Consider the following 12,079-nt stretch of genomic DNA (forward strand, 5'->3'; position numbering starts at 1 on the left):
GGGCTCCTTTTCATGGGGTTTCCCTTGATGAGATCTGTCGGGCTGGGACTTGGGTTTCTGATTCTACTTTTGTGAAGTACTATCGTCTGATTTGTGCTCTGTCTGACCGTACCAAATTTGGTTGTGGTGTGTTGCGTGCTGTGGGGGTTGTCCGCCCCCCCCACTCTGATTCTGTGTGTTTAATAACTGAGTTTTTTCACTTGCTGCACTCCACTTTTGTGTTCTGTGTATGTTCTCTGAGTGCTGTGCCAAAGGCTTGCCTGTGGGGTTGCTTTGGTATGCCTCATTAGTGATGACTGGGTCGAGGACGAGGGACGTAGAGGTAATGCTATGATTACTTACCGGTAATCCCCATTACTCTTAGTCCTACTCATCCTCGACCCAGTCATACTTCCCACCCACCCTCCCTGTTCAGGCCTTTGTTGCTTGGTATGTCAGGATGGGCTTTCTGTTGGCTATGTACTCATAGCCCCTGGCAGAAGAGTGGGTGGAGCCTAAAAGCGTTTCCTGTTTTTTTGTCCTCTAAAGCCTGGAATGCAATGCCCAAGAACCTCAGATACTTACATCAGGAAAGCTTGTTCCGGAAGCAATTGAAGACCTGGATCTTTAATTTGCCAGCTGATTATGCAATGGCCGCCATCTAGCCTCCCAATTGTATTGGACACTGTTTCTGTCAGCGCCAGGATGCTCCTTTCGGAGCGATAGTTGCGCTTTATGAATACACAATATAAATACAAATACAAGTAGAATACCTCATTAGTGATGACTGGGTCAAGGACGAGTAGGACTAAGAGTAATGGGGATTACTGGTAAGTAATCATAGCAATACTGTTTTCATCGGCCGTAAGGGCAACTGAAAACTGAAAGTGCAAAAAAGACGTGATGATGTGACACCGGAAGCCCTCCTTTGCCCTGTTCTAGCACGAGCGCGCATCTGAGACTGAGACACTGGTGCATGGCAGAAGCAAGATAATGCGCCGGTGATCCCTACGAATTTACACTATCTTTTACTTACCATTTACAAATCCCAGGATAATACATTCCTGTTAATTAGCTGCCAAACAGCGTGTGAGGGAACATAACCATGACAGATGCTGGTAGCAGCTGCTTCTCTCCTCGTTACTGGTTATCCAGCTAGGTGAACCCCTGGCTCTGTCTGCGCAGAGAGCACAGTGCCGCCTCAAGTTGTGAAGAGAAGGGCACGCCACTTTCTGCGGGATTTATCCCCACGTGTTGTCATGGGAAGGTTGTGTCCTTTGTGGGATACAAACAGGAGAGTCCCTCGTACAATAAACAAGCATTGGTCAATCAGACCCTCCAGCATTTCGCGATTTCGCGATTCACGAAAAAATCGCGAAATCGGCAGATTAGCGCAATAGCCGCGATATTTGCTGATTCGGCCGCTAAAAAGGGTCTCCCTGAAAAAAGGAAAAAATGAAGGCTTTTTATTGGTTGCAAGTGACACACACGTCACTAGGTGTCGCCGGGTAGCCATACAATAGCTGCTTCCTATGCATACCTCGGTGTAAAGCTGTGGTTCTCATTTTAGAGCTCTAGGAATGGGGCAGATTTTCACTCACTGTACCCAGAGCGGAAACTGAAAATATAAAAGTGCTAGTTTTCACTGTCTCGGAGTACTTGCTGCCTCTGAGAAGTGCCAGTATTATTCTTTTAAAAGTGCTGCATTCCGGTCGAGGTTCTAAGTCACGGTGGCCAGGCCTTGGCACTGCCCGGGCGAGGCCTCCCGTAGCTTGTAGGCAGCAGCAGTGAATGAAAAGGGGGGGCCCTTGGCCCCCCCGCCCACATGGCGGCGCGGCGACCGCCTCCCCCTTAGAGCCTCTCGATGGTGGGGCGGGCCCTCATGGGCGCGACCCGCCACCGATTGGCCGGCGACCTCCCTGACCCGGATACCAGGGTAGGATGTCCAGGTCAGGGGGGGCGTGCTGCTTGAGAGGCTGGGCGGGGGCGTTGCCATCCCCACCCGGCCCCTTGTGAATAAAGAGGCGGGGAGCGCCCGGGATACCCTCTTGTTCCCTGGACGCTCCCCCACAGCGTGTTGTGCCCCGCGCTCGGGGCTTCTTTGTTAACCCACCCACCATCCCTGGAACAAAAATGGTTGATGCTGTATTAGTCGTGTTAGGTGTAATTTTGAGGTGGTTGTTGCCATCCTGGCTATGCACATGGAAAATTGTCGGGTTATATATTATGCGGATGATGCTTTCTTTAGGAATTTTCCCCTTTTAGTGAACGGTAAAATATGTTATAATTTGCAATTGTGTTTAGGAAGTTTTTTCTCCTTTTAGTGTACTGTGCTGAAATATTTGATAATTTGCAATTGTGTTTAGGACCTTTTTTCCCTTTGTAGCCTTACAGTGATGCTTTGATGTGTTAATCAGAGTAGTTGTCCATTAGAATTTTTTCCCATAGGTCGTCGTATTTATTAGGTATGGGGCATGCGGTAAGGTCATGACCGGTGAGCAGCTATTTTAAGGTCTGAGGGGGCGGGCATCATCCAATGGAGGTTCCCGCCCAGGGGGAGGAGGCCATTGGCCCCTCCTAGAACTTCAGGGGCAAGGTAATTGGTGCTTCAAAGGGGCGCGGGTTGGAGGAGTCACGCTTTCCTTAGGCTGGTAGCCACCCCGCGCGCGCATACTTATGACGTCACCGGATGACGCAGAGTAAGGGCCCTACTTAAGTGAGTAAATGGAGTTCACGGCGTGGACCGGGTAATTACCAGGCCTGGCTGCGCATGCGCACATCTCTAGGTGAGGCGCAGCTAGTAGGACCTGACACCGGTTAGCGACCTTGCCATATGGCCAGAAATGTAGGATACAAAAATCAAGATGAGGATGTTAGATTCGGTTAGGAAACAACCTGTATTAGAGTTTTGTTAAGGTTACCCTCTCAAACTTGTTGACGATATTGTATCTAATGTCCTGCTGATTTTTGTATAAATTGTTGACCATGCAATTAAAAACCTTTTAATTTCATATCTTAATAAATACGGCCGGGGGACTAGCCCCCGCCTTCCAAAGATAACCAGGCCTCATGTTCATGTTTCTGGGGTTGGTGTGGTCGGATGGGGGGGGGCGGCAGCCAGTCGCTGACCATGTGGAACTGAGCCCTGTTGTTCCATGCCTTAGTGAAGGCTGTTGCACGCCATTTTAAAGCAACCCGTGCCATGTCACTGTTTATCCTCTATCATGTGCGTGAATATAACTTGACGAAGATTGTGCATGTTGTGCCACGTCACTGTCCTCATGTGTGATGTTTTTTTATTCTTTGACAAAGCTGTGCGCTCCGTTTCATCTCACTGTTTATTGTGTGCGATATGAATACATATATATCTTGTCAAAAGTATACACGCTGTTATAGTGCTATATAGAAAATATTATTATCACCCCAGGAAAGAAAAAAATAAAGTCTAAAAATTAAGTCCATTGTTCCTCTTGCAAGAATAGATTTCCTTAAAAACCGAGCACACTAAAACATTATCAATATGCTTTTCGACCCCCGAAGAAAAGTATTTCTGATGGTAAAAAATCTAGTGACTGAGCATTTTCATACACTTGAGTGCACGGTGCTTCCATCTCTAGGTGTTATTTAGCTATGGTGGAACTGAAGAAAAAGATCTAATATAATGAAAGCCAAGTAGGTATCAAGTGTATTCCAAGGGAATGAGAATTAGAGGATGTTCTTAGGGGCAGGTTGTTCTCAAATAGAGAGAGTCCTCGTTCCATAGGTACATGCAGGGTACAAGTTGGTTAATTTTCTATTCATGATATTCTGGTCCTACAGCACGTAGAATTGTATGGGTAAGCAGATAACATTGCTATGATCGCAGTATAATGGTGAGTTTGCTTAATGACTGCCTGAATAGTGAAACTTTTTCAAATTCCCTTTGTTCTCCGTATGTTTAATAGTAGAAATGGTAGTGTTTGGGGACACATAGGACTGTGGATTGAATCCACGGACCGCCAGGCATATAGACTACCACAAAAGAAGTTTCCTGAAGTTAAAAGTATTTCATTTGACACAGATTCACCCTTGTGTGACATTGATTGAGTAAAATCAATTTTTAAAACTCCGATTTGCCATCAAAGCCCTTGCTTTGCAGGAACCCAGGAACTGGGACAAGCAGTGTACTTTTAAAATGACTGTGATATCAGAATATGCAAATCAGCTACAACATCTGACCCCTATACTTTTCATGCACAAGATGTACTTTGTTTTAAGCTGTACAAGGTTTTAGACTAGGGAGTTTTAACAAATGTTTTATGAAGATTTTAATAACGGATTGATTTTATTGATAAACCCTTTTGCCTTTTCTACTTATGCAACCACAATATAATGGTGTGTAGTGTATGTTTGCATGTTTTATGGAACAATCTTCCGAAAATAAACAAATTGAATTGAGCAATCTTTTCAAACTGATCAAGTTACCCTTGAAAATTCAGGGGCATATTCTCAAGCCCCCATCGCCACCACAACGTCACTTTCAGTGACGTTGTTGTGACGCTAGGGGCTTAGGCCTATTCACAAGGCAGCGTTAAGCCACGTTAAGTGGCCCAACGTGACCTAACTCTGCCTTTAGAATAGGACCCCTTCACGCTGTATTTAGCCTGAAAGGGGCGTGCGGTGGGTGTTGCGGTGGGCGTTCCACCGCAACACCGATTAAGTTTGGCGCTACCTCCTATTCACGAGGGCAGCGTAAATAGGAGGTAGTGCTAATCTTAAGACCAGGAAAAATCTGGTCTTAAGGTAGCGAAATGAGGAGAAAAGCTTTATTTCTCCTCGTTTTTGCTTTTTCAATGTGTGCTGCCTTGTGTCGCACACATGGAAAATGCAAAATGCCAAGGTTTGTTTATGTACAGGAAAATGTCCCTTCCTGTACATAAACAAACCTTTTTTAAAAAAAAGCCATTTTGTAACTTACATGTGTGCTGCATGAAGCAACACACATGTAAGTTACAAACTGGCATTTAAGGTTTGCTTATGTGCAGGAAGAGACACCTTCCTATACATAAACAAACGCCGGAGAGGAAGGAGGAGGTTCACGCCAGGCCTTCTCTAGGATCCCAGCGTCGTGGAGGCGTGTTAGTAGTGTGTGGTGGCAGACTGTGTCGAAGGCGGGTGACGGGTCCAGGAGGATGAGGGCTGCTGTTTCTCCGTTGTCAGGTAGGGTCCTGATGTCATCGGTGGCGGCGATGAGGGCATTTTTGGTGCTGTGGTTGCTGTGGAACCCAGACTGGGAAGGGTCCAGGATGCTGTTCTCCTCGAGGTAGCTGGTCAGTTGTTTGTTGACTGTCTTCTCGAGGACCTTCACCGGGAACGGGAGCAGGGAGATGGGCCGGAAGTTCTTGAGGTCCTTGGGGTCCGCCTTGGGTTTTTTGAGTAAGGCGTTGATCTCGGCGTGCTTCCAGCTCTCCCGGAAGGTTGCTGTCTCGTAGGAGTTGTTGATGACTTTCCGGAGATGGGGTGTGATGGCTGTGCTGGCTTTCTTGAAGATGTGGTGTGGGCATGGGTCTGACTGAGATCCGGAATGGATGGTGTTCATGATCGTGATGGTGTCGTTGTCGTTGATGTTGGTCCAGGAGAGTATGCGGTTGGTGCTGGTGGTGGTCGTGGGGGCAGAGGTCTTAGTGTTTCTTGGGGCGGTCGTGGCGTTGAAGCTGCTGTGGATGTCTGCGATCTTGCGGGCAGTCTTTTGCTTTTCGAAGGAAACAAGGTGTCTACATTGTAAATAAACCAAATATACATAGCTTCATGTTGTTAAATAACTAAAAAAACGAAGATATCTGTGTTTGTTGTAGGAAAAATAGCCAAATAAAATGCCGCAAAATTGCCGCTAAATTTCCATATTTGTGCTGCTAAATTTTCATTTTTGTGCCGCTAAATTTGCTAATCCATGCCGCTATATCCTGGGGGGTCTGGTCAATGCAAGAAAATATGCTACAGCCAATACAACTGCAGGAAAATTAAGTGTGCCGTACAGGAACCAATGAAAAGCAAGGAAAGACTGAGGGTGGGATGTAAACCCTTTGCAGGCCATACTTCAAAAACAAGCCCAATCCCCCTTAAAAATATGCCAAAACTAGAACAAGCACAAATGACGGTGGAGATCGATAAGTGCAAAAAGCCTGATTAAAAAAATACAAACAACAGAGTGGGAGCCACGGTGGGGCAGGCAGCAGTAAAAAAGACAGCAGTAGCAAAACTGTGGCAGTAAGAATAGGTGGGAGGAATAATGCTATATTTGATTGTAAGCAGAGAGAGTTCTCAAGATAAACACACACAAACAGTAACAGAGCAGGAAACCAAGGAAATAATAGCCCCACAGGGAACAGATAAAGAGCCATATTGGAATGAGAAAGTACTATGTCCCTGCTCTGTGGGAGGAACAGAAGAGAGAAAGGAGGACCAAAGAGTAGGACCGACCACCAGCAAGAAGGGATTTTTAAAGGACTCTGGCATAAACAAATGAAAAGCAATGGCAAAAAGGGGATGGACTTGATGCCCATTAACTGATTACAGCAGGTCTTGTAGAGACAGCGCATGCACTGTCTAGCTCGACCTAAAAAAGAACGAATGGCTTGTGGGGAGAGCTGTAGAAATGTCTGTAAACCCACCCTTTTTGGATAAATCCTCTGGATATTCATCTCATGCACTACGATCAAGAAACCCAAGGGACCTGTTACTAGGCTCCATGAATCGGCCCATTATTTACCCACATCCAAGCTTTTATTATTGTATGGGTCCCTGTAAGGAAACAATTGAGTCCTAAAGCTCTGCTAGTCATTTCTGGAGGAAGTTCACACTGAGGTGAGTTCTGTAGCATAGAGACAGTATTGGTGGTGCTGAGTAGTATAGCACTCACAGGATTTTACGGAGGGAGTTACACTCATGGTGTCCTTTGGTACTTACAAGGACCCTTGCATTGGCAGTACACTGAGATACCCTATATGTTGGGGGTCCTATTGCACTGGAGACATATTGCTGTTTAACAGCTCCCTACTAGATGACACTGCAGTGCTTCAAGATGGAGCGCCCGTTGCTGACGTCCTTCATTCTGTCAGAGGCAATCCACACTGCTTGGGCAATGAAAGGGCAGTTCTGGATGAAGCTCACACAAGTGTAATCTTTGTGCGCTGTCCTTGCAAGCTGGAGGCATCTACCAAGCTTGGATTTATAGCATCAACTAGGCACTGCTGGGAGAAGCTCACCTTTCCAGCGTCCTAAGGCACAATTGACCTCATTATACATTAGACAGCTTCATATGAGAGGATACTATGTGGCCCAAAATAACATTTCCGGACAGAATCCCCGCACATTAATACAAGTTAATCCACACATAATGGAGAATAACTGTTCAGACCAGTTTTTTACAGGCAAAGTTCCACACAGAATCCACAATACCTTGGGGATTAGTGCTCCCATGTACCACAGGGAGTTACGTTTGGGAGAGGATGTGAGGACAGTGTCAGGTGACAGAGGAGCTAGTGGTCTGGCAGGGGGAAGCATTGCTGTTCTTTGGAAGGGGGTCAGCCGGGGGCTGAGGCTAAGCTGCTCTTGCATCCCAAAGCTTACATTGATTTTACTGTCTAGATTTTCTGGCAGATACAATTGGGTTCGGTGTTGTTGCACTTTGGTAGTCTTGTTTGCAGGAACACTGTGCTAGTTATAACTGGGAGGAGAGATATATATCGCCTAAGGATACGGCTCCAGAACAAACTTAGGACCTGCACTGTTGAATGATAAAGGGTATTCTATATGAGGAGAAAAATTCACACTACAGAGAGAGAGGTTCCCACAGCTGGGGAAATCTTAAACCTCTGGGGGACCTCACAAGTGGAAGTTCAAACCTCTGAAGGAAACTTTTGTTGCTAAAGTGACTGTTACAGACAGATCATATTATAGCACTGGATTGGCAATGCTGAGAGGAAGCAAGCGGAGACTGTTGAGGAGGCTCACAATTCCAGACAAGGCACTGACGCCGGAACCTCATACTACTGGAGGGAATTCACACTACAAGTAATACTGCTGAAGTCCTTCAGTTCTGCAAGGAAGACACTCGCTTAGCTGTTAGAGGGAAGTAACACTGCTGTGGAGATCACACGCTGTAGGAAGTAGCCAATATTGTTGACCAAAGCTCAAGCTACTAGCGTCCTATAGCACTGCCAGGGCATTGCCTAAGGAAGCTTATGCAGCTAGACGCCCGCATCAAGGACGGTGTTTCTGGAGGAAAGTCACTGGCTGAGATCTAGAGCTGAGAAGACAAGGCTAAAGAAAGCTCCAAGTGCTGGGCCCTGTAGCACTGCCACAGCCATCCTTTCATAAATATTCACTATTAGGTAAGCACACACACACTGGTGAAACAATCATGTGTATTTTGTTGCAGTTAAGACAGTCTCTCTACCTTGATCTGCTTGATCTCATATTGGAGCCTTTTGATCGGGTTGCCGTAGATGTCATTTCCAGACTCCACCTCTTTGCCCACGATGGCTTTTGCTCGGATCACTGCAAAAAAAGCCAAAAAGTAAGAGTCAAAACAATTTCGTATATGTTCCAGGAAGAGTTGTATTAGCCCAATCATATGAAAAAAATGTTGTGAGAAGTCACAGGTCTTATGCCTTGGGATGGATGCTATGCTTAACCACAACTCATTCTATATCTCAAAAATTCAGGGTCCTGAGACTGTTTACACTCTCAGCCACAACATAAGGTATGTTCTGTCATTTATCAGAATTCAAAACTATTGCATAATTTTTACTTAAATCATAAGACATATTAAAAAAATGCTCTCACAGCAGTATGTTAAAAATCATTTATGGGTGATTGAGTTATATAGCTCTCCAAGTGAATCACATACAAATAAAACAAAGACATATAACCAAGGGCTAAACACTTATAAACAAATCTAGGATGATATCCAATTTCTTTAGTTATACTTTGCTGAAAGGGAAATTAAACTGTTCTAGGGAATGTATTGTGTATTTTATATTTTCATACCAATGTCTTTAGAATATATATATATATATATAAATATAGGTCATGCGATCAAGGCCGTGGGACGGCCGAAACGCATCATGGCGGCTAGCTTTGGTGGCGAAATAAATAACTGAATTAGCACAAAACTGGGTCCTCGCTTGATTTTTCAGGAAGGAATCGTGCAACGAGGAACTGTAAAATATATATATATATATATATATATATATACACACAAACATATATATATATATATATGTGTGTGTGTGTATATATATATGTATATATATATTTGGTATACATTTTGCATTTGACTCATAAAATGTGTCAAAGATTGAATGAGGGAATGAATGGAGGTTGGAAGGTGATTTCATTTTTCATGTAATATATAGCTTGGGTGTTCATGTGACTTTGCTATTATAATCCTGCCCCATTGCTTAGGAGGTGTAGCTCTCTTTTTTACTGCATATGTATATGTGTATATGGCAGCCATTTTGGAATGGTAAGAAAAACCATTCCAAGATTGCTGCCAAGTGTGTAAATACGTGCACATACGTCATAATGCATATACACGTATGTGGGGCGCAACATGTGTTATGACACACCAGTGGGCAATTTGGCATTTTTACATTACTGCTGCAAAATGGCCGATGTGCATTTTAGAATGACAAAATAAAAAATACAAATTAAAGTGCTCACAAGTGCATCAATGAGAAGCCAATGGCCCAGCAGCACTGTACAGGTACATGGCCCTAAAAATGTAAAATAATAATATGAGGGGATCACTGAAGCGGAATGAGTGGAAGAATACCAGAAAGTAATGGACATGTTTGAGGGTGGGCACTACTCTTCAGATGTTCACGTCCGTGAAATGACGTGACCTTTTACCATTGCTGATTAACAAGCATGTGAGCTACTACTTAAAGCCAGCTAAACTACAATGGCTGAAAGGGGTTTTCCAAAAGCCCCTGTGAATGCACGTTTATTTACACTGTGTTTGTTGTGCGAATGTAGCCCTTGCTGGATGGCTCAAATTGTCTTAAAGTGTTAATTGATAAGAACAATTGTAAAAAGAATTAAAGCACATCAGTTAAGGTGCCTTCAAAAAGCACACACAGTATCTTTACCTTATCTGTTCCTGAATAGTTCAGCATTGCATGTCTTTGAATATTGATGCTCATTCACAATTAGTGAAGGTTGTTGTATAGTACTGTTATGTGCATTTTTTTAAAAATACCTTAAATTATGTGTTTCTCCACCCTTTTAAGTGTTGTAGTCATCACTCGGTGTACCCTGAACTCCTGTTGAAATCTTTGAATTAAATGAATGGCAGTGACCAACGAGAACTGTGGTACACAGGACTGCGTTGTGCAACCTTAGTATGCATGCTTTCCATGTTTGTATAATGTAGACCAATGGAATGCTGTTTTCCTGAATCAATATGGCTTCTTTTGTTGTCAATTCGCTTGGCACATGTTAAGTTAAATCCTGCAAATATGATGCTGTGCGGATACTATATGAATACACATGCGTTTTTATGAATGTACAGTCATTGGTCTAAACATAATATTATATGGCACAGTTGTATAATTACGTCAACATGTATTTCGTTGCTTCACATGTATATTTTTTTGATAAAATCTATAATTCTTTGAACATTTGTTAGAGCAGTTATGTATTTGATTAGGCTAAAGTTTGTGTTCTCTATTTAGTCAGTGTAGTGGAATTCGTACCAGCTTCTTCAAGGAATGCCTATTTAATTTTGACCGGATAGTAACAGAACTTGCATTGATAATGGACCTTGGAGTACTGCCCACTCAGTGGTTTTCAGATACTTCATGAACGCAAATGTATTATTCATATACACACCGTAGGTAAGTTTTGAACATGTAAACAGTGTTTTCTCTCAAATTGAGGTTCTATTTTTACCATTATTGATGACTATGTTAGCCAAGAAAATAATATATGTAAACCAAGATTAGAGCAATTTGATTCAAACAGTGTTGAGAAATTCGTGCTTTAAGGTGATTAATAAAGTAATCTAAGTTAGAATATTGCTTAAAAACGAACTTCAAAAAGTGTCCTTTAAACTGAGAAATCATTGTCCGAGGTTTGCTAAACTACATACAAGTACACATGGGTACATCCCAGGATGGTATCTGAATTCGTTGATCTGTAGTCAAATATTTCAAAGGTTTAGCTAAAAAAAGATTTCGAAGTCTACATGAAAAATGTAATATAACCTGAACTAAAAAGGCGCAGTTGCAAAGCTTAGTACTTCTTGATTTTTTAGAAAACTTCCCTAGAAAATAAAAGTAAAACAAATAAAACACAAAAAAGTGACCTCGTAAGCGTCTGTACATTTCTGGCACTGCGCCTAGTCAGTAGCATGCTGCGCACTGACTGCTTCTTAACCATCCTCATTGTTGCTGGAGGTCCCGGGGTAGGACTTTTTACAGCTCAGTGGGCAATGGATCCTGTGTCAAAAATATCACAAATGGACACATGCTAGTTTTTAAAATAGCAGATCTCTCAAACTCTTTTGACCTGGCTAACTAATGTTTCTTAATAGCCATCCCAGATGCCGAATCCTGAAGCCGGGCCTGGGAACCACTTTCAATGTGAGGATGCTGACCCAAAAAGGGCAGATGTTCCGAATATCTACGTTAGGTTAGTACTAGGGAGATAGCCTTGTCTTACCCCAGGTTATGTGGCATGGCATCAGTTATTAGTGAGGGACGACAATGAATTTGAAGGAAATAAATCATGTGCAGAGGGGCATTTAGAATTCAGACTAGCAAAGAATAATTAGGTGCAGACTGATGACAGTGACACGTCAATCACTGACATTTTGGGTGTCTCTACCACTGTCCCCCATGGGCAGGATAGTGATATCTAAGATGACGTTCCTTCTTACACTACTTTTTTTTCAGTATTTCTGGTAAAGTTACCCAGGGAGGTATTCGCAGATTTGCATAAGATTTGGATCTGAGACCGGGATCTGGTAGGAAACGAGTAGCACTACATACATTACAGAACCCCATTGACTTCAGAGGCTTAGGGGCCCCCAACCATGAAATAAATATACTATGCC

At 43.4% G+C, this 12,079-nt stretch overlaps 1 protein-coding gene and 1 long non-coding RNA gene across 3 annotated transcripts in view; one reads left to right on the forward strand and one right to left on the reverse strand.

The window, feature by feature from the left end:
* LOC144769772 (uncharacterized) overlaps positions 1–10,784 on the forward strand; it is a 39,390-nt gene extending 28,606 nt beyond the window's left edge. The window contains exon 3 of the long non-coding RNA XR_013598752.1: positions 10,698–10,784. This is a non-coding gene — a long non-coding RNA (uncharacterized LOC144769772). The remainder of the gene's footprint in view (positions 1–10,697) is intronic.
* Positions 1–12,079, reverse strand: part of TIMP2 (TIMP metallopeptidase inhibitor 2) — a 217,803-nt gene that overhangs the window by 82,345 nt on the left and 123,379 nt on the right. For both annotated transcript variants that reach the window (XM_078653956.1, XM_078653957.1), the window contains exon 2: positions 8,417–8,517. In XM_078653956.1, coding sequence (XP_078510082.1) covers positions 8,417–8,517 — 101 coding nt within the window. The remainder of the gene's footprint in view (positions 1–8,416; positions 8,518–12,079) is intronic.

Source organism: Lissotriton helveticus, chromosome 7 (assembly GCF_964261635.1).
Source record: "Lissotriton helveticus chromosome 7, aLisHel1.1, whole genome shotgun sequence".
NCBI lineage: Eukaryota > Metazoa > Chordata > Amphibia > Caudata > Salamandridae > Lissotriton > Lissotriton helveticus.